Source organism: Camelina sativa, chromosome 5 (genome assembly GCF_030686135.1).
Source record: "Camelina sativa cultivar CO46 ecotype springtype chromosome 5, ASM3068613v1".
NCBI lineage: Eukaryota > Viridiplantae > Streptophyta > Magnoliopsida > Brassicales > Brassicaceae > Camelina > Camelina sativa.
The window spans coordinates 105,433-125,606 of record NC_141884.1 but is presented as its reverse complement, the minus strand read 5'-3'; the positions used below and the strand labels follow the sequence as shown (position 1 = coordinate 125,606).

The 20,174-nt window shown below is 37.4% G+C and overlaps 5 protein-coding genes across 8 annotated transcripts; 4 read left to right on the top strand and 1 right to left on the bottom strand.

The window, feature by feature from the left end:
- Nucleotides 1-387: 387 nt before the first annotated feature.
- LOC104784509 (BTB/POZ domain-containing protein SETH6) lies at nt 388-4,031 on the top strand. Its single transcript, XM_010509537.3, has 4 exons — nt 388-1,717; nt 1,826-1,892; nt 1,974-3,176; nt 3,259-4,031. The coding sequence occupies exons 1-4, from the start codon at nt 1,626-1,628 to the stop codon at nt 3,835-3,837; spliced, it is 1,941 nt and encodes a 646-aa protein (XP_010507839.2). The 5' UTR covers nt 388-1,625; the 3' UTR covers nt 3,838-4,031.
- A 3,204-nt stretch (nt 4,032-7,235) lies between these two features.
- On the top strand, nt 7,236-7,870 carry LOC104784508 (glutaredoxin-C13). Its single transcript, XM_010509536.3, has one exon. It carries the CDS (start codon nt 7,316-7,318, stop codon nt 7,622-7,624), a length of 309 nt encoding a protein of 102 aa, XP_010507838.1. The 5' UTR covers nt 7,236-7,315; the 3' UTR covers nt 7,625-7,870.
- A 3,502-nt stretch (nt 7,871-11,372) lies between these two features.
- On the top strand, nt 11,373-13,265 carry LOC104784507 (zinc finger protein CONSTANS-LIKE 13). 2 transcript variants are annotated; one of them, XM_087512873.1, is made up of 4 exons: nt 11,373-12,264; nt 12,351-12,515; nt 12,596-12,855; nt 12,942-13,265. In XM_087512873.1, the coding sequence occupies exons 1-4, from the start codon at nt 11,773-11,775 to the stop codon at nt 13,036-13,038; spliced, it is 1,014 nt and encodes a 337-aa protein (XP_087368999.1). In that variant the 5' UTR covers nt 11,373-11,772; the 3' UTR covers nt 13,039-13,265. The 2 variants fall into 2 exon arrangements, with proteins under 2 accessions (XP_087368999.1, XP_010507837.1); XM_010509535.3 differs by having other exon boundaries at nt 11,539-12,264; nt 12,593-12,855.
- Nucleotides 13,266-14,101: 836 nt separating this feature from the next.
- On the bottom strand, nt 14,102-17,267 carry LOC104784506 (tubby-like F-box protein 3). 2 transcript variants are annotated; one of them, XM_010509534.3, is made up of 5 exons: nt 15,611-17,267; nt 15,433-15,520; nt 15,199-15,331; nt 14,930-15,109; nt 14,102-14,829 (listed from the first exon to the last, which is right to left on the bottom strand). In XM_010509534.3, the coding sequence occupies exons 1-5, from the start codon at nt 15,956-15,958 to the stop codon at nt 14,355-14,357; spliced, it is 1,224 nt and encodes a 407-aa protein (XP_010507836.1). In that variant the 5' UTR covers nt 15,959-17,267; the 3' UTR covers nt 14,102-14,354. The 2 variants fall into 2 exon arrangements, with proteins under 2 accessions (XP_010507836.1, XP_010507835.1); XM_010509533.2 differs by having other exon boundaries at nt 15,199-15,334; nt 15,611-16,649.
- A 540-nt stretch (nt 17,268-17,807) lies between these two features.
- LOC104784504 (protein CHLORORESPIRATORY REDUCTION 6, chloroplastic-like) lies at nt 17,808-19,515 on the top strand. 2 transcript variants are annotated; one of them, XM_010509531.3, is made up of 3 exons: nt 17,808-18,571; nt 18,725-18,859; nt 18,952-19,515. In XM_010509531.3, exons 1-3 carry the CDS (start codon nt 18,382-18,384, stop codon nt 19,368-19,370), a joined length of 744 nt encoding a protein of 247 aa, XP_010507833.1. In that variant the 5' UTR covers nt 17,808-18,381; the 3' UTR covers nt 19,371-19,515. The 2 variants fall into 2 exon arrangements, with proteins under 2 accessions (XP_010507833.1, XP_087368985.1); XM_087512859.1 differs by having other exon boundaries at nt 18,228-18,571; nt 18,718-18,859.
- The last annotated feature ends 659 nt before the right edge of the window (nt 19,516-20,174 follow it).

Here is a 20,174-nt window from a genome sequence, read left to right as displayed (position 1 = left end):
ATTGTTATGGGTGATTAGATGAGAGAACAATCTACATTTCAAGGCTAATTTTGAAGGTTTGTTGACACCATAAAATCTTGTTTTTTATTTATATTTTACTTTTCCTTTTCTAAATATTTTGGAATGAAAGTTGAGAATATATATATATATATATATGAGGGAAGCACACTAATCCTAGAATCGATCATAGCATTGGGAAAGTGGCAGTGAAAAGAGATGAGAGAAATGATGAGAATGGTTTCAAGAATTTTAAAATAAGGACAAGGAAGTAGTAAGTAGTAATCTTTAGAGAAAACCCTACCTGCGAATGAAACCATCATTCACAATTTAATTTGCTTAGCCCATCATTTGCTCTTATTTGCCACCCCACTTCTTGCCTCCCTCTCTCTCACTCTTTGTGAGTGTTTGGAAACACACAAAAATTGCTATCCAATTTCATGTGCATGGTCCTAGACCCATTTCAAGTTTGCAGGATGGTTTATTTGTATCGCAGAGGTCAAAAGAAAAAGAAAAGAAAAAAAGATTCCTTGTTGTAGGTAGATCAACAACCAAGTGGACACATGACTTAATGTGAAAACTTCCTCTTTATGATGTGGCTTTGAATTTGAGTTCCTAAAATACGGAATTGTGTAATCTGTTTGTGATACATTTTGATTAAAACATTTTGTGTTAATTCAGCAAGAAGGAAACACACATATTTACCAAATTTTAACTTTACTGAAGAAGATATTATTTTAATGAATCTCGTATTACATACACATTGTTTGAAAAAAAAAAAAAAAAAAACATCGAAGTATGATTACAACCCCCAAAAGCAATGCAACCCATTCACATTTCCTGCAATTGTATTGTTTGATATATAAATATATATACACCGTGTAAAAGAAAAAGACACGATAAGAAACCTTTTTAAACTTTTTCACCGAAAAGCAGAAGTAATAAACAGCACACTTAATTGACTTTTTTACGCTAATGAACATAAATAAATTGCTTTTCAATCAGTACTGTGCATAATAAAAAAAGTGAAACATAGACAACTTGAGTCACATAGATTACATTAATATACAAACGATTAGCAAACTAAATAAATTGCAATCTTTAGAAAAAAAAGAAGTCGAAATGTTAAAAAAACCACCACCTGAGCTATAATTGAATGAATGTAAAATCTGATATGTTACTGTGAGATGAGATCATGGATGTACTCATATGATAGTAGCAGTCTTTACAGTCACTACCTATAGCAAGCGAGATTAGTGTCCTAATTCCCGGAGAATAAAGTTGTATTCACCTAATTTTTTTTTTTATAAAATGACTAGTATATGTATGGTGTGCATATATTTAAACAAGGAACCTGATTAATTTTTAAGAAGAAAGTCATGATTACGCTTTAATTCTGCATGAATTCAAGTGTTTTATTTTTATTTTAATTCACTCCTCTGCACAATCTTTCATACTACTATTTGAAAGGCAAAGAGAGACAGAGACAGAGACAGAGAGCATTTGCAGCCGACAGTAAGGAACATATTTGCAGGTCTTGGCAATAACATTGGATTGCTAAAACAAAACAAAAGAACACACAAAAAAGGTTTGCAACTTTATTTGGGGAGAAGAGATAGATCCTAAAAATGGGTGTTGTTACTATTCCTGAGTCGAAGCAAAGTGTCTCTGGGAAAAGAGCGTTTCGACCAAGTTCCAGTATCAGACACACTCCTCAATGGTCTCTGCTACACTCATCGTCTTCTCTGCTTTCTTTGTCTAGTATTATAATCTTGAGTTCTGCATCTCTTCTTTTTATATATTGTTGTTGCTGACTTCTGATTTCCAGGCCTGTCTCGGACGTTACGAGTGACTTAACCATCGAAGTAGGCTCTGCCAGCTTTTCTCTCCACAAGGTGAACTTCATTCAAGTTCAAGCTAAGCGAGAGAACTCATTCTGAAACTCTTTTTTTGATCCGTTGTTCTTTGATTCTCAGTTTCCTCTCGTCTCTCGGAGTGGAAGAATCCGGAAACTTGTTCTGGAATCAAAAGACACGAACCTGAGCCTACCAACAGTCCCCGGCGGCTCAGAATCGTTCGAGCTCGCAGCAAAGTTCTGCTACGGCGTTGGCTTGCAATTCAACTCGTCTAACATCGCGGCGTTGCGATGCGTGGCTCATTACCTAGAGATGACAGAAGACTTGTCGGAGAAGAACCTGGAGGCGAGAACAGAGGCCTACCTCAAAGACTCTGTTTTTAACGACATTTCGAGTTCAATAAGTGTTCTACACTCAAGCGAGAGGCTGCTCCCTGTAGCTGAAGAGATCAACCTCGTCGGGAGGCTGGTGAACGCAATCGCTGTGAACGCCTGCAAAGAACAGCTAGCCTCTGGTTTGCTCAAGCTTGATCAGAAACTGGGAGGATGCGTCGTGAGGTTGCCGGAGACTGAGAAACCGAAACCACCTAGTGGTGATGATTGGTGGGGACGCTCTCTACCGATCCTCAAGCTCGACTTCTTCCAGAGAGTTGTCTCCGCCATGAAGTCCAAAGGTCTCAATCAAGATATCATCAGTGACATCCTTATGAGTTACGCTCGCAAGTCACTGCAAATCATCAGAGAACCTAATCTCGTCAAATCTGATTCCGACCTCCAGAGGAAACAGCGTATCGTCCTCGAAGCCGTCGTCGGCCTCCTTCCCACGCAAGCCAACAAAAGCTCCATCCCTATCTCCTTCCTCTCCACCTTGTTGAAGACCGCTATAGGATCTGGAACCTCCGTCTCTTGCAGATCCGATCTGGAGAGACGGATCAGCCACCAGCTCGACCAGGCCATCCTTGAAGACATCCTGATTCCGGCCAACATCGGCGCCATGTACGACACCGACTCAGTGCAGCGGATCTTCTCCTTGTTCCTCCATCTCGATGAGTGCGACTACAGAGACGGAGACGAAGACGACGATGACGATGATGGAGATGTGGTGGACGAGAGCGCGATGGCCATGTACGATTTCGACGGGCCAGAGTCTCCGAAACAGAGCTCCATCTTCAAGGTGTCGAAGCTGATGGACAGTTATCTCGCGGAGGTGGCTCTGGACTCGAGCCTCCCTCCCTCGAAATTCATAGCTCTCGCAGAGCTTCTCCCTGACCATGCTCGCGTCGTCTGCGATGGCCTCTACAGAGCCGTTGACATCTTCCTCAAGGTATATAAAGATTTTAACTAACTAGAGATCCAAAATTAAAGAAGTGTTTTTGATTGACTCTCTCTGTTTTGGTTGGAGTTAGGTTCATCCACACATGAAAGATTCAGAGCGGTACCGTCTCTGCAAGACAATCAGCTGTCAGAAACTGTCGCAGGACGCAAGCAGCCACGCGGCTCAAAACGAGAGGCTTCCGGTTCAGATTGCGGTTCAAGTCTTGTTCTACGAACAGACGCGGCTCAAGAACGCAATGACCAGTGGCGGTGGGACAGCAGGGGGTTCGAGCCAAAGCCAGTTCTTCTTGTTTCCGAACCGCTCGGGAAGCGGGATGGCAAGCGGAGCGATCTCGCCGCGGGACAACTACGCGTCGGTGAGGAGAGAGAACAGAGAGCTGAGACTGGAGGTGGCCAGGATGAGGATGAGGCTAACGGACCTTGAGAAGGATCATGTCTCGATGAAGAAAGACATGGTAAAGCCGAGCCGGAGAAGGCCTAGTTATGGGATGTTTAGGAAGCTCTCCAGAGGTCTGAACAAGCTGAACGCTTTCGTTTTAAGATTCAGGAGCAGCCAAAGTGCTGCCGGTAACGGTAAGCATACGGACGAGAAAACGATTTCGGAAAGACGATTCATGTTTCAGAAGAGGAGATGTCACTCTGTTTCTTGAATTCTTATTTACTTTCTAATTTAATGCTTTGTTGAGTGTGTAAATTTTGTAATTTACAGATTCTAGATATTTTTAATTAGAGTCAAATCTTCCCAAGTTTGGAAGCTTTTCTTGTAATATGTTTACTACGAGCATGCTATATAGCATTTGTCGTTGTTGATGGACCAAGACCATAAAGGAAAAGTTGAAAAACATTTTCACTCTCTTTGTTTTTTTTTGTCGCCAGCTCATCTGGCTTGGTTTGTACTTGGTTATTAAAAAAAAAAAGGTTTATTATTAAAGGCCTTTACGATAAAGTAGGCATAAATATTACTTATTGGGCTTAACGGCCCATTAAAATTGGTTTGAATTGTTCCGGTAATTTTGTACAGGTAGGAGAATTTGCAGTATGTCAACGTTAGTTAAGTTGATGAGATGATTCTGATCAAAGGAAAAACAAATAATATTATGACCGACCTACAGTACAAACCTATGGATGATTGAACTAATCAACATGATCGGTCCTGTGTATAGTTAGCATGTATCTGAGTATCTCCCCTGGTCATAGTTAGCATGTAGGTATCTGAGTATCCTTTTGAGATATTGTTTTCTAACTACATATCCTTTTATATATTTGAAGCCAAACACAATATTCTCTTATCTCATGCATATATGTGTGCTTCTTACAACATCATTGTCTTGATACAAGTTTGGAATTTGGAAAAAAAGTGGCGGATTGTCAAAGAACTACCGAGGTATGATCTTGAAACACAAAAGCGACTTGTGTTTGTTACAATGGGTCTTCATAATTTCATTCGACGTTCAAATATTTTGGATGATAATTTTATTGATGAAGTAAGTGAAACTGGAGATCCAAATGGACAACACGGAACTGACGAAAATGATATCAGTGAGATTGAAGAGGCTGAATCAACAACAGATGGAGCATATATGGCAGCAATTCGTAATCAAATTGCTGATATGTTATGGGCTGATCGGAGATAAATATGTAAATTTCAACGGTAATGATAAGAGAAAATTTTTATTGATATTTCTTATTATGAATTAGATAATGATTTCATTTTTTTAAAAAATTTTTAGAATAAATTTCATTTTTATAATTTATTACAAATTTTTAAATAATTTATGATATTTTACCAGTATAATCTATTATCATAATGACAAAACTAATTATTTAGCACTTTAACATTTTTAATTTAACATTTCATATATCTTATTATAAATTAAAAAATAATTTATTACTCTAATTTTTCATTTTCCAACTAAATTAATTTAATTTTTACTATTTATTAAAATTTATACTATTCAACCGCTACAATGTTACCAATCAAACTAAATACTCAACCGCTCTCTTCAATCGTACCATCTTTTCTATCCGCTGTCCTTAACTGCTCTTTTTTCAACCGCTTTCTTTTCAACCGCTCAAAATTTTCTAACCGCCTCGTTTAAACGTGGTCACCAATCAGAGCCATTGTAATCAGTTATCACGTACGCAAAAGATTTTGGGTACTATAGGAAATAATCTTAGGGGTGGTATTGGATTCTAATTTATTAAGATTTTTGAAGAGTTCAACAAAATCATTAAAAGTGAATAAGTAAAAGATTGTTAAAGATTGCTAGAGAGTTTTATTGATTAGTTTTCTAAAATTTGTGAAGTCCTCCAAATAATCCATGTATTTTTGTGATATTTTCTATGACTTTATTTTGTAAAGAAAGTGTTTAAAATCATGAACCAATAACATAATAATTAAACTTATTAACAATCCTAGATTCTTTTGTTTTAATTGAATAACCCAAAGCTTTTAATGATTTTATAAAAGTCTGAATCCAATAACCCAAATTTGTTAAGATTTTAATGATTTTTTACAAATCACAAACTAATAACATTAAACTTTAACAGAATTTAACAAATATTGATCTAATAACAACAGATTCTACGTAACATTCAAATCTTTAAAACTCTATTCAAATCTCAAACCAATAACTCTATTCAAACTCTATATCATGCGTGACATAATTCTCATATATAATAGAAAAAACAAAAAAAACTAGCCGATATACAAAAACGAATAATTTATCACAGTACTACTACTGTATATAATATAGTTATTTAAGAATCAAACATAAGAAAAAGAATCACGCACATGATGAAAACTAAAGCTATAATATACATACCCACAAAACAATGGGAAACGAAAAGTAATAGTAACTAGGAATGAAGCAGCAGCCGATGAATAATAATAATGACTCATGCGTGTGATCCACACGTGCGTCCGGCAAGAGAGAATCAAACAGCATCGTCAGTTTAAGTGTGAGAGAAAGAAAAAGAAAAAAAAAAACAGAATATTTTGTGTTTTGGCAAGTTGGTGTTGGGGGAATCATGCACCATGTACTATGCATATATTGTTGATAGACATATGTTTTTTTGGATCACCGAAAGCCCCCAATCTTTTTCATTTATCATCGCTTTGATGCAATGATTCAATCAAAGGAGATATGTTAAGAGAATCCGTTAGATTATAAATTGACAAGTCTCTTTTTTTCTTTTTCTTTCTGCTGTAGGCCTAGTAGTAGCATGCTATATTTCTTATCAAAAGATTTTATACTTTTTTTTTAACCATTGTTGTAATTATCAGATTTGATATGTTCTAACTTTCATATGTATTAATGCATATATATAGTCATATTCAGGGTGAAAATGGTGGAATCAAGTGCATGTTTCTGTCCCTAGCTATAGTAATAGTAGAAACACACATGGCAAGGGAAAGGGATGGAAAAGAAAAAAATCGAACTATGAACAATGTTTACAAAAAAGATTGAACAAAAATTTATCCACTATATGTTCGAAAGAAAAATGTTTAATTTTTTTTTTTTTTTCTTTTTCTCTTCCATTCCATTCATATGTAACTCACTGATTCTTCTCATCATTCTTACCATGTAGTTTTTTATATTTATGTCACTCTCGCGCAATGTGAATTATTTATATACGCGTACTAACGTACGATATCAACCCATGCATGCACCCCAAAAAAGAAAAGGGGGAAAATTAATTCAGTTTTCCCAATTGTATTCATGAACTACTTACTAATCAACGGTTAGATGACGACTGAAACCACTGCAGCTGCATTAGGGTAGGATATATAGAAATAACATTAACTGATTCATTTAGAAGTGACTGCAACTTGGGGCAGTCAAACAGAATATAAAATAGGGAGAAAGAAAAAACACTCAAATATATATATAATAGCATCTTTTTTGGGCATCTGATATTTTATCTTTCACTTTTGATATTTTTCTTCTAATTACTTTTTAAAATGTTCTCTTTCTAACAGAAAAGAAAAAAAGAAAAAAAGAGAGACTTAAGCTCACCCCTTTCCTATAAATAGGCAAGCAGATCTCAAGCTTTTTACATACTCATCAAGCCAAACTAAACATACATCAAAAGGCTAAAGTTTAAACCCTAGCCCTCAGATATATCATGGACAAAGTGATGAGAATGTCGTCAGAGAAAGGAGAGGTCATCTTCACGAAGAGCTCATGTTGTCTCTGCTACGCCGTTCAGATCCTGTTCCGTGACCTTAGGGTTCAACCAACCATCCACGAGATCGACAACGACCCCGACTGCCGTGAGATCGAGAAGGCTCTCCTCCGACTCGGCTGCTCCACGGCGGTTCCAGCTGTCTTCGTCGGAGGCAAGCTCGTTGGGTCCACCAATGAAGTCATGTCCCTTCACCTTAGTGGCTCTCTCGTCCCCTTGATCAAACCCTATCAGTCCATCCTTTACTAGATAACTACTAAACCAAACTCAATAATCTAATCATTAGCTAGTGAGAATAAACACAGTTACAGCCAGAGTGTGAGCTAAATACACTAGCTAGATATTCAATGAGGACTTCGTCGTCTGAAATCATGTTTATCATATAAATATGTTCTATTGTTTAGCTTCTTTCGTGTTTCAGCTTAGTTAATCAACTGGTGTATGTTGATGTATAACTCTCTGTTTATGCTATAATGAAAATAGTATTCAACGTAACATATATATAAATCTCACTTTCTATAATTTTTTCCATATATATTATAACGATTTCTCGTGTTGATTCAGTTTATGTAATACGAAAAAAACGAACATGGTATTAGAAGGGAGTCGTCTACTAATAACAAACCATATTACGGATCCGACATATATATTCACTCGCACATATTGGCTAACTCAGCAAGAAGATGAAACGGACTTAATGTGTTCGTGAAATAAGTATGTTAATTAAACAGGCGGTTAGGGTTTTTAAAAGAAAATTATAATAAAACTTGTAAAATATAAGATTCTAATAATTAATATCAAAACCGCAATTTTCCTTTATATATACTTTATATGATACAATGTGAATGGACTTGCTAACCACATGCATGATCTCGTCTTCTAATTATTAAGATATAATTAACTTACAACAGGTGACAGAATGCAGAAGTGGAACACACAGACTGATGGACTTTGTGTTCTTTGCCGTAACTCGCAGGAAACACGTGACCACCTGTTCTTTGCCTGTTCTTACTCCACGGACATCTGGACAGGACTCACCTCAACACTACTACGGACCAGATTCTCCACTGCTTGGGCTTCCCTCTTAACCCTTTTATCAGACACAACTAATGGAAAGGATACTTTATTCCTCCTAAGGTATGCTTTTCAAGCTACAGTCTACTTCTTGTGGAGAGAGCGAAACAACAGACGACATGGTGAACCTCCGACTCTATCCCGTTTGCTCATCAACCAACTAGATCGACAAATCAGGAATCGCCTGCTCTCCATACAAGCCGATGATCTTATGGCAGTCTGGCTAGCCTCACGAAGCTGATGACCACTCTCTTACCATATTTTTGATATTTTTGATACTCTCCAAACAACTTATATGTTAAACGATGCACCTTGATGTAAAAAAACAAAATTAACCTAGTCGGCCATCATCATTAATAAAAACCTGACCTATTGATAGTAAGATATACCCATCGTAAATCAGTCGATATGAAGGAGATTTAGAGCGTACTTCTTATCACGGATTCACGGATGATGATTTTTTTTCCTTTGCCATTATTGCCCATCGGAGCATATATACTGAAATATATCCAATGTGAAAAATATTAGAATAGACTTGAGTCTTCACCTAAACAAAATCGGTAAAAAAGAAAAACAATGATAAGATACCTATGGCCTAATGCGACTAGCTAAAGCAGTTTGAGGAAGAGAATAGAAGATCTTTGGCGGTCCAGCAAAGTATATCATGGCTTCACAAAATCATTTTTTCCGTTTTTATATTTTTGAGTATTATTATTTAAAGTACTAACTAACGAACATTTACATTAACAATAATTAACTACAAGTCTACAACACACAATATTTAGCTCATATATAGTGTGCGAATTGAATTCAAAATAATATTATCAATTATGTATGATTCTCGTCTTTTTTTTTTTTTTTTTCTTTTTTTTTGTTATCTACTGGTGTAGTAAACATTTGCTCATAATTAATAAAAAATGCAACGTCGGAAAAAAATACAATAAAGGTTACGAATCATGGAATCGTTGTTGTATACAGAACATTAACGATCCTTTCAGCTTTATAGATAACGAAGCATACAATTCTTCTTAGTTCCACTTTTTGCTACTTGAGATTGATTGTAACTGTACCGTAGATATCAATATTTAATATTTTACGTACAGTTTTAACTACGTATAGATATTAATTAGTACTAAATAATTGAATTTGAGCCTCGCATGCATATATCTGTACTAACCTTCATTGTTTCTCTTTAGTTTATTTAAGTTACCAAAATCAATTACTTCAAAATTCTCCAATCAAAAGCGTACGTGTAAATGCCTCTATAGTTATAGTATATAGACCTTTTAAGTTTTGTTTAATGAAAATATGGTTCTATTGAGTTCAAAAGGTCCAAAGGGAGAGATAATAAAGGTAGAATCTCTTTTCAAAGATGTGTGGAACAACTTTTCTTGACCTCCAACTTCTTGGGATCGTGGGTATTAGAAGAATCTAATTGGAAGTTGTATAGACGTGTAAGAACTAAGAACCACATTCACTTTGTTGTCATTGTTATGAGATTCAAGATTCTTTGACTGGCGCGTGATGAAAGCATCCTCCTATATATGTGTCCCCCTTATAGGCTCAAGATTCGTATCCAAGAAAATATCAAGAATCTCAATGATTACTTAGAAAAAATGGAACATTTTTTGAAGGAAAAAAAAGGGAACGAAGCCCATGCGAATATCGAAACTCAACAAAATGGAATGGTACAACATTGGGTTTCAGTTTAGTTTCTATTTGTGTTTTATTGTTATATATAGATATGAATTCGAGTCTTATAGTTAATTAGATCACAAAACTTTCAGGGGTCATGTTTAAGTGAACTAATATTTTGTTTTTGATACGTTTAGGGTATATATATATACTAACATATGTTAGTTGTTTTGTAATTTTGGTTTGACTGATGAGTATATAATAAACCCTGATACACCGTTAACTATGTTAGATTCAGTAATCCAATGGTTAACAAACTCGGTTTTAAGAAGATTAGTTTTTATAGCCAAGGAACAAAGGACGCAGAAACAATACTAGCTAGACTATCGTGTGATATGAGTTATTTATTGTTCACGAGCCATAGTTGTTCAAATATCTCTAATAGTATTACTCATCTCTCGTCCTTTTGTTTTTTTGTTGGTCCCATCTTGTCCTCATCAGTCAATCATGGTTTAAAAAGTTTTGAGTACTCTTGGAGATAAATGTGAATGATTGACAACTACCTTCATGGGGTAATAGTTATTGAGGAACGATGATGAGGTTTTAGTGGAGATGAGCAATTTTGGATTGGAGATCTTAAAATTAATTGTCTAGTGGCAAACCAATAACATTAACAAAAAAAAAAAAAAAGGAAAGGAATTCACTTTCGAGCATTCTAGCTATGTCGGTAACGTGACAAAGTCTTTCCTTTTAGTTTATTATTTTTGTTTGTCTGTTTCTTTTTTATAAATAGGCATACACACTGCAGCAAAGAGCAAACAACAAAACTTTCCTTTTCTAACGTCCCTAATTAGCCACGTCTATTTTTCTGGACTAGTATTATTATTATTAGATTTTGAAAATTCAGTGACCAACTTCGATTAGTACTCAATCTCTTAATTTGTAAAAGTCTCACGGAGTACTGTATATATAGTAGCCAACATGTTTTATTATAATAAAGAATTCTAGATTACTCTAGTCTGATAAATAAATCCTGTCAAGAAAAATTGATTGATTTAATTTCTTGGCTTGTCTTGTCTTGGCTATCCCGCAGTGTGTAGAAGGCGTGTCGCCCTATTACGTGCATCAAGATTTGAATCGTATCCTACTGATGATAACCCGTAATTATATTACTTTACAGTGAACCAAATTGAAAATAAATGGATCAGTTGGTTTTTTTTTTTTTACGATCCGGATCAGTTGGTTATAGTTATACATATATACCCTATATGTGGACGATTAATTCCACAACGAACGAAGGAACGGTGAGTCCATTAATTAATCTACATTGTCCACTACTCCACTTAATGAGAGGCACGGGAAGGGTGAAGGAGCGAGGAAATTATAGCTTCTTCCCCAAGAAATTAATTAAGAAGATATTTTGACTTTTGTCTTTGTAACAAAAAAAAAGGAATGGCGTCACTTTAACGTCACTATTACTACTAGAATACAACTCATCATAACAACAACACATGGCTTTTACATAAGAAGTACATAAACGTAACATTAAGCCACCACCACCACCACCACCAATATTGGTTTTGGTTTAGTCCCACCCCTTCCCAAGAAATTAAAAATATCCTCTAAGACTCTTCTTCCTTCCTTTGTGTTCCATCTTCTTACCAAAACTGTCGGCGTACCTCATCCCCATGATGGAAAAAGAAGAAGAAGAAGGTCATCAGCGTCACCGCCGGATATGCGACTATTGCGACTCCTCCGTGGCCCTTGTCTACTGCAAAGCTGACTCCGCCAAGCTCTGTCTCGCCTGCGACAAGCAAGTCCACGTCGCCAACCAACTCTTCGGCAAACACTTCAGGTCACTTCTCTGCGACTCCTGCCACGACTCTCCATCTTCCCTTTTCTGCGAGACCGAACGGTCTGTGCTTTGCCAAAACTGCGATTGGCAGCACCACACTGCCTCTTCCACCTCCCTCCACAGCCGGAGACCTTTCGAAGGCTTTACCGGCTGTCCCTCCGTCCCGGAGTTGTTGTCAATCGTAGGACTCGATGACCTCTCTCCCGATTCCGGATTGCTTTGGGATCAGACACCCCCGGAGATCCTTAGCCTCAACGACTTGCTTGTCTCAGGCGGCTCGGATACTCATAACTTCCGTGCCACGGATGTTCCTCCTCTGCCTAAGGTCTCTCTCTCTCTGTCTTCTTACTTTTTTTTTATATTCAAGCCTGCTCTGTTTTTTTTTTTTTAATATTTTTGAAAATTCCTCAGAATCGTCACGCCACCTGCGGGAAATACAAAGATGAGATGATCAGACAGCTCCGTGGACTGGCCAGATCCGAGCCAAGTTGTCTGAAATTCGAAGCAGCATCAGATGCTGAGATCGATGCCGGATTCCAGTTCCTGGCGCCGGATTTGTTTCCTACATGCGAGCTGGTAAGACTATCTTCTTCTTCTTCTTCGTGTGGCTATTGTTGTTTGTTGTCAATTGATCTTGAAATGTCTTGTCAAAGGAGAGTGGAATGAAATGGTTCGATCAGCAAGATGAGGACTTTCCATATTGCTCTCTGCTAAGAAACTTGTCAGGGTCAGTTGATAAACCTGAGAATGTAGACCGAGACTCTCCCGTTATGGTTCCGGTTGCTGACAGCTTTAACCGATGTGAGGAAGATCACGTGATGGTGCCACTCTGCTCCACTACGGCTACGAGGGAGATCAACAGTCTTGAGAGGAACTCTGCTCTCTCCCGCTACAAAGAAAAGAAGAAATCTCGAAGGTTAACATTAACAAAAATCTCACTCATACCTAAAACAGAAATAGGTTGGGATTATTAATTCATGTCATGTCTTATGCACCAAACAGGTACGAGAAACACATCAGGTATGAATCACGCAAGGTTCGTGCAGAAAGCAGGACAAGAATCAGGGGACGTTTCGCCAAGGCCGCTGATCCAATATGATTCATTACTTTGCTAGTCAATACCAAGAGTCTCTCTTTTGTATTAATCCAATCATTACCACAGTGAGTCTATATGATCAGATCATCTTTTTGTATTCTAAGCTTTAGGAGTTTACCACCTACCTACCACTGTATATTTGACCCCAATCTCAAAACACGTATGTATGTTTCAAACAAACGACATAATGATTTGTACCCTTTTTTTTTGAATCCACTTGAGTTTCCTAATTTTGCCCCAAGGCAACAACAACGTTCACACTTGTATTATATACAAGCAGCAGAAGATGCAAAAAAATTGTTTATACTTTAGCAAAATTGGTTATGAGGGTTAGTTTTTTTCCTGTTACATTTTCGGATTTGAACATTTGGTGAAGAATGGTGGAGATGAGAGGAAGAGTAGTTGCAGCTTGAAGCAATGTTGCATCTCTCTTTCTTCGTCAACTCTTTGAAGATTAGGCCCTTACCAACTGCTATATAACAAACCTCCTCTGTTTATTCTCATGTCTTCCCTCCCACAGAGTGCTGAATCCCCTAGATACATCATCTTGACCACACTGTTGAGCTGCTGAGAGATCTGCCATGGGACCTGGAGGACCTGGAGGACCCGGAGGACCTGGAGGACCCGGAGGACCTGGTGGACCCGGTGGACCAGGCTTCTTGCCACCTGGAGGACCAGGGTTCTTGCCACCCGGAGGGCCTGGGTTCATGCCACCCATTGGCGGTTTCTTTTCTGGGTTTTCAGACATGATATGTTCCTGGTAAAAGACATTTTTCTGCTTCATTGTTTTGTTCTGTATCTGCAGAAAGTAAAGATGTTACTCTGACTGTGGAATCTTGCAGTCTATCTTGTCTGTGCTGCTGCTGGCTGCTACGAGATTGCTTTGGAGGCCCACCGCCACAAGGACCGTCACTTCTTCCTCCCTATTATTGATCGCATCTGGCTCTTTTTATAATAATATTGAAGCAATCTGTAAACGATATTTGCATATGCTTGTTCCTAGTTACTCTCATATACGATTCAGATACTTCAAATACCTGATTTTCTGCTTTGCCTGGAATATATGTACTCTCCAAAAGAAACGATCAATTTAATTATCAGAGAAATGAAATCATAGTCTGGAACTACAATTGCTAACAACACAACAGGAACAACAACAAACACAATCTACTGTCTTCGATCTTTGTCTCTCTCTCTTTGTATGGACTTGCCAAGACTTTTTAAAATATGTACACACACTTTCTAAGACGAGGTCACACCAGTCTTCTCTTTCAACATGATACAACTAAATACACCCGGAGTCACCCGGGTTGTTGGAATCATTCACATGCTATCTTGGTGTCGAAACTGCTAAGGCAAATGGTGAAGGCCTGGAAGGCAGAGATAGGGTACTGATAGTCCATTGTGAACACATCTTTGCCGACTTTCCCAAACTGGAGAATCACGTTTTCATGCTCAGGTCCTGCAGGTCCGTTCTCAGGAGCAGCTACGAGCTGGAAGTTTTTGACGGAAGCAACAGTGACTCTCCCATTGAAGTTGAGGCACCAGCACTGGAGCTGTTCATGCCATCTGGGCGCTTTGTTCTTCAGGGCAAGCAGTCCTTCCTTCTGAGCAGCAGACGATGGACCAGAAGGGAGACTCTCTGCACGAATTGATTTCGACCTGAAGAAGGAGAATGAGGGGAAACTATCAAGATTGCTGTGGAGAAGTTCCGTCTGAGTTGGAGCTGTTCCTCCAGGTTCTACCGCTGATGCAGGGATGGCATCCATGACACACTGCATCCTCCTCGGTCCTCTGTGGTTTGATACGACAAGTTTTAAAATTAGCAAAAACCATAAAAGCAACGATCTTTTTTTCTCTCACAATGTATCTGTAAGCAAGGAGATATATCAACCTGGAACCCAAGACGTTAAGCTCATATGAGATATGTGCTACAGGATAGTTGCCAGATGGAATTCTCGGGCTCACTTGTTTCAAACTGAGAAGCCTGCTTGAACGGGTTCTGGTAACTTGAGCTCCAGGATTCGTCGGCTGAGCATCATAGACAGTGAACTTGGTTCCCAGAAAGTTAGATCTGAAAGAAATTTAGATATGAGAAAGGTTATGGCCAATATATGAAAAATGAGGTATTTAAACCATGGACTCAATCTATAGCTCAAGTACCTTAGCTTTCCAATATAGGTAGTGCTTCCTCTCGAGACATCATCGCAGTTTAAGGAGATGATGTAGTCAGTGCAAGTTGGCCTCCGAAACCTCTTTGCAGCAAGAAGGAACTTACCATCATCATTTGAAGCTGCTGCTGAACAAGAAAAAGAAAAAAAAGGAAATCTCTTCAGTGTTATTCACAAACACGTTAGGTATGCAAAGAGAAAAGAAACAGCATCTGATTTCTTTCACCTTGGTTTAACCCGAGGTATAGATAGTAAGTTTGATTGCTGCGGTTTCTCATAATATAGCATTGAACAAGTGAGCCCCTTGGACCAGGCTAAAAGAAAACCAAGAAAAGATTAGCCTGAAGAAGAAGTACACAAGCGAGGGATAACGTAAACATAGAACGTGAAGGGGATACTCAAACCTGTTTGAGGGAGATAGGAAAAGTCAATTTGCTAGAAAGCTCAGGAACTTTGACGATCTCCTTGACGATTTCTCGCCAGTTCCTGCAGACACCAGCGCAAGAAACAACATTCTTCCTAGAAGGCCAAGTATCTTCGGATTGCTCAATCCTCATGAGAACGTCCCTGAGAAGCTCCGGAGGCATACTAGCCCAGCAGCTCTGCTTGAAAGCATCAACAACAGGAACAGAAGTATCCTGAACAACACGTTGAGACCTGGATCTCCCATACCCGAATCTGACATCGAATCCTTTTCTAGATATACTACCAAACTCTCCTCTCATGTCCTGAATTAGACTCTTGAACGACATGGCTTCTCTGAATTCTCTAACTATTAAACAAACTCGTTTATTTTAAAGCAGTCTCTCTCTCTATATGTTAATCCAAAGTTGCCGACTTTTCAAGAACCCTAATGATAAAACCCACATTCCAGAATGAAGGAGATGTTTCGAAAGATCTGTTCCACACCCTAATCTCAACGAATTTAAATAACAAAGGAAAAAAGAAACACGATTCAGATCAACAGTAGAGAGAGAGAGAGAGAGAGAGAGAGAGAGGCACAAGCTTCTAACAAGACAAAAGATCTGATAAGATAGAGATCCGGAAAACAAACCTAAGGGGTATCCCCAGAGACGGCTATACCTATAGAAGGAAGAGACTAAGAAAAAAACATGGATTCACTCACTCACAACAAATGGATACTGCAGGGGGCAAGATTGAGAAGCAAAAAGACTCAGGGAGCAGTACCCAGGTCCCAGATTCGGGGGCATCGACGACACTCGAAAGCAAATGCGCCCTTCTCACAACAACAGAAGCGGTCAGAGGAAATAGATTTCTAGGGTTTGGTCATTGACGACGGTACGGGGAGGGGGGAGTGTATGTGTCTCTGTGTTATCCAATCGCTTCCTTGTTGTCTCTTTTTTTTTTTTAATTCTTCTTTCTTTAATTTAATTTTGTTTTTCACTAATTTTGGGGGCATACATAATTTATTAATTTTGTAGTGGCCAGTGAGTGTATTTTACCGATTATATCTTACATTAAAATTACTGTAAAAAGAAAAACTTTTGAATTAAAATTGTAGAAAAGTTAATATATTTATTCTATGCGACATGAATGAATCATTGAAACAAAAGCAAAAGTATGCTTTTACATTAAAAGAAATTGATTAACGAATAGTATAAAAGAACAAAGTGATGACTAATTATGTGTATGTTTCTTTGGCGTATTATCTTATCTGGAATTGTTGAAACATTCATTGGAAATAATGTTAACTGACTATAATTAAGATAATCTCTTGCTCAATATATAATGTAATAGAAAGATTCATAAGTAAGACATTTTAAGATAAGATTTACAAATTTAGTAAAGAAAAGGAAAATTTGGTTTAATGGAAGCTTTCTTTCTTTCCCGATTTCCCCCTATTTACGCAATGTAAAAAACAAAACAATAAATGATTTTGTCAAAGCAAGAAAATAGTTAAGTGTGTAAGCAAGCCAAGCTTTTTAAACACTAGTACTTTTTTTGTTGCCGTGATCACCGCACTTTCGCCGCTTTGAAGAGTCCAAAAGGTGTATTTTTAACGTTTTACTTTATATATTGATTTTTAAAAAAAAAAAAAAATTAAGATGATATCTCTTCCTTTCATGGATAAATTTGGACTTAGGGGATGTAATTGGAGAGATGATTTCTAAATCCATATGGAATTGTAAATTTTAGAAATCAAAACAGATGGATTTTGAAATAACATGTTTTATACTTGGATTTCAATCATTCTATTTTACACTATCAAATCCATTAAAATCCATATAAAACATAATGTGGATTTGAAATCCAAAAACAAATCATTAAATGAATAACAGAGGATTTTAAAAAGTATTTGTAAATCATGGAACCAATAACACATGATTTTGATAAGTATTTTAAAATCAATGATTGAATAACACATGATTTTTGTTTGGATTTCCAAATCCATCAAAATCATACATCACCCCTTAAGTGACTAACTACATATTTGGTCAATGAATCTAAAAGACGTATTAAAATATTTATGTAAACAATATTGGGCTGTAAAAATCCAATTTCCGGCCATATGGGCTGAAGAACTGAAGTTGTTAATTAAATTATTAGGAAGTCAAGTGGGTCTCTCAATCCTAATTACTCTTTTATGTAGAGTTTTTTTTTTCTTCCAAATTTGGATCGAGGATACAACAACTCTTGAAATGATTCTGGACAGTTAGAAGATGAGGAAAGATTATTAAAGAAAAAAAGAGACTTGAAAGCAAAGGAGGGAGGGAGGGAGAGACTTGAGGATTGGATTATTCTTTCTTGTTTAGAGCAACTTCTGGCTTGTGTTTACTACTAGTTGTCGAGCGAAAAAAAGATGCAAGAGTGCATTTAGCATTCATCATAGGTGATTAGGTGGTATTGGTAATATGTAAAAGTGGATTTATCTGTTGTTGCATGCAGCCCGCAAATTCGATTGATCACTGCCTTGCCTACAATATATATCTAAAAAATATATCCAATTATGTCTGGTGGTTCTACACTGCTTTTAAAAAATAAAATAAAAAGAGAGTATACAGACATACTTGTGCCGAGGAAAATGGATAAAATGGAAAGAAGAAACTGCAGAAAAGGCCAAAAGAGATGAAAAAAAAAGAGGATAGGAAGAGAGAGAGATACTTGGTTTAGGTTGGTTGGTAAATGGTAAACCTCGAACTCTCTGTCTAGCTCAATGGCAACGACAAAGGCGGCTCTTCTTCTCCCGTGGCTTTTGCCATCGCCGCCGCCGAGACACTTCTCCTCCTCATCCCTGTTCGTCGACTCGTGCGTGAAGAAGAGGAGGATAGCGCAAGACGTAGCAGTCTCCGTCGCCTTCAATCCTTCTGGCAACTTCGATATCTCTGCCTTCAATAATGACGACGGTGCCTACTCTCTCTCTCTCTCTCTCTTGTTCTTCCTTTAATTTTGTGCTTAATTACTACCCCCACACGTTTTAGAGATATAAAAACATAAAAGGCTACTATAGTATATATGGAGTATTCAATAATTTATTTAATTTTGTGAAAAGGGAGCAGATACTTTGGATAAAGTGGAACCTCCGATGCCTCCCACGACAGGCCGGTACGAGGTTGTGATCGACAACGACTCGATCGGGCGGCTTGACCTATCCCCGTTTCAGACAGCTACCGGCATAACCTCACCTTCCTCAGGTAACATAATTAACACTGCCTCTAATTAATATATATATTATTAGTATTCATGCCCTCTCTCATGAATGATTGATTCATGTGTATACATGTAGCTGAACCAAAAAGGTATATGGAACGAAGTATTGGATTCAGCATAAAGTACAAAAGAGAAGACCCGAGGGATCCGCGTGAGCTGTCAGAGTACCCGGAGATAAGACTGTGGTTCGTGAGGCTGGACGCCATGTACCCTTGGCTTCCCGTTCTGCTGGACTGGCGAGCTGGGGAACTCGCTCGATACGCGGCTATGCTAGTCCCGCACCAGATGAGCTTGAGAATGGGGGTCGTTTTCAATCCCGAGGCGTTGGAGCTTTTCGTCATGAACAAAGTGTTTGTGGTTTATCCCTGGCTTAAACGGCACGGCGTCCCCAAGCCCAGGTTGAAGACCACCGACATGGCCAGGATGCTCGGCTTCGGCATCGGCGATCAGCTCTTCGACTTGATCGATCAGGATCAGGAGGACAACAACTTGTAAAAAAAAGGCCCTCCTTGATTACATTACGTGGGCCTTTAATATTGGGCTTATATTGATTGATTGATGAGGCCCTGATCTGGGGATTACCAAACTTATCATAAAAATTACTATTAAAAATCGAATTAAATATTTTTGGTCAGGAAAACAGAGTTAATTTCGGGTTAATTCCGTAATATTAATATTACCGTGATCGAACCGTAATTATGACATCTAATTTTTTAAAGTTTGTTAGTTCAATTCAATGTATGTAGATTAAGATTATGATTATTAAGGTAAGTAAATTGGACAAACAAAAAAAAAGAAGTAAATTATTGGATAGCGAATAATATAATATAAAGAAAGTAAGAAAAAATATTACAGTAGAACCTCTATAAATTAATACTCTTTAAATTAATATTCACTATAAATTAATAAATTATTCTGTTCCTGAGTTAGGCCAGTGTAAAAAATAGCATATTTCGATAAATTAATAAGATAATAATTTTTTTGGAAATCCTAAATAAAAATATGGTCCCATCAATAACATAAATTAATAATCAAATAATATATATATATATATATATCTAAGAAAATATAGTGAAATATGATTCTATTGTTGTTTGTATATTCTTGAATTTGCATTTTTATTGGAGCTCATCTCTAATCTTTTTCATTGTCGCATCTAAAAATTGTGGAGAGTTCTACATGTGATAATTGCTTCTTTACATGTAATTGGTTCTAAAATTACTGCAATATCTTCTTTGATTTCATAATTACCTATACGATACTAGTAGCAATTTCTTGTAAACTCTAAACTTCTAACAT

Bases quoted from the DNA above. Each gene is read 5' to 3' on its own strand.
- LOC104784508 (XM_010509536.3), top strand. From the start codon at position 7,316: ATGGACAAAGTGATGAGAATGTCGTCAGAGAAAGGAGAGGTCATCTTC.
- LOC104784504 (XM_010509531.3), top strand. From the start codon at position 18,382: ATGGCAACGACAAAGGCGGCTCTTCTTCTCCCGTGGCTTTTGCCATCG. The intron at 18,572-18,724 runs GTGCCTACTCTC...AAAAGGGAGCAG, and splicing joins TGCCTTCAATAATGACGACG to ATACTTTGGATAAAGTGGAA. The intron at 18,860-18,951 runs GTAACATAATTA...GTATACATGTAG, and splicing joins CATAACCTCACCTTCCTCAG to CTGAACCAAAAAGGTATATG.
- LOC104784509 (XM_010509537.3), top strand. From the start codon at position 1,626: ATGGGTGTTGTTACTATTCCTGAGTCGAAGCAAAGTGTCTCTGGGAAA. The intron at 1,893-1,973 runs GTGAACTTCATT...TTTGATTCTCAG, and splicing joins CCAGCTTTTCTCTCCACAAG to TTTCCTCTCGTCTCTCGGAG. The intron at 3,177-3,258 runs GTATATAAAGAT...GGTTGGAGTTAG, and splicing joins CCGTTGACATCTTCCTCAAG to GTTCATCCACACATGAAAGA.
- LOC104784507 (XM_010509535.3), top strand. From the start codon at position 11,773: ATGATGGAAAAAGAAGAAGAAGAAGGTCATCAGCGTCACCGCCGGATA. The intron at 12,265-12,350 runs GTCTCTCTCTCT...AAAATTCCTCAG, and splicing joins ATGTTCCTCCTCTGCCTAAG to AATCGTCACGCCACCTGCGG. The intron at 12,516-12,592 runs GTAAGACTATCT...GTCTTGTCAAAG, and splicing joins TGTTTCCTACATGCGAGCTG to GAGAGTGGAATGAAATGGTT.
- LOC104784506 (XM_010509533.2), bottom strand. From the start codon at position 15,958: ATGTCGTTCAAGAGTCTAATTCAGGACATGAGAGGAGAGTTTGGTAGT. The intron at 15,521-15,610 runs GTTTGAGTATCC...GTTTTCTTTTAG, and splicing joins TTCCTATCTCCCTCAAACAG to CCTGGTCCAAGGGGCTCACT. The intron at 14,830-14,929 runs GTTGATATATCT...ATCAAACCACAG, and splicing joins CTTAACGTCTTGGGTTCCAG to AGGACCGAGGAGGATGCAGT.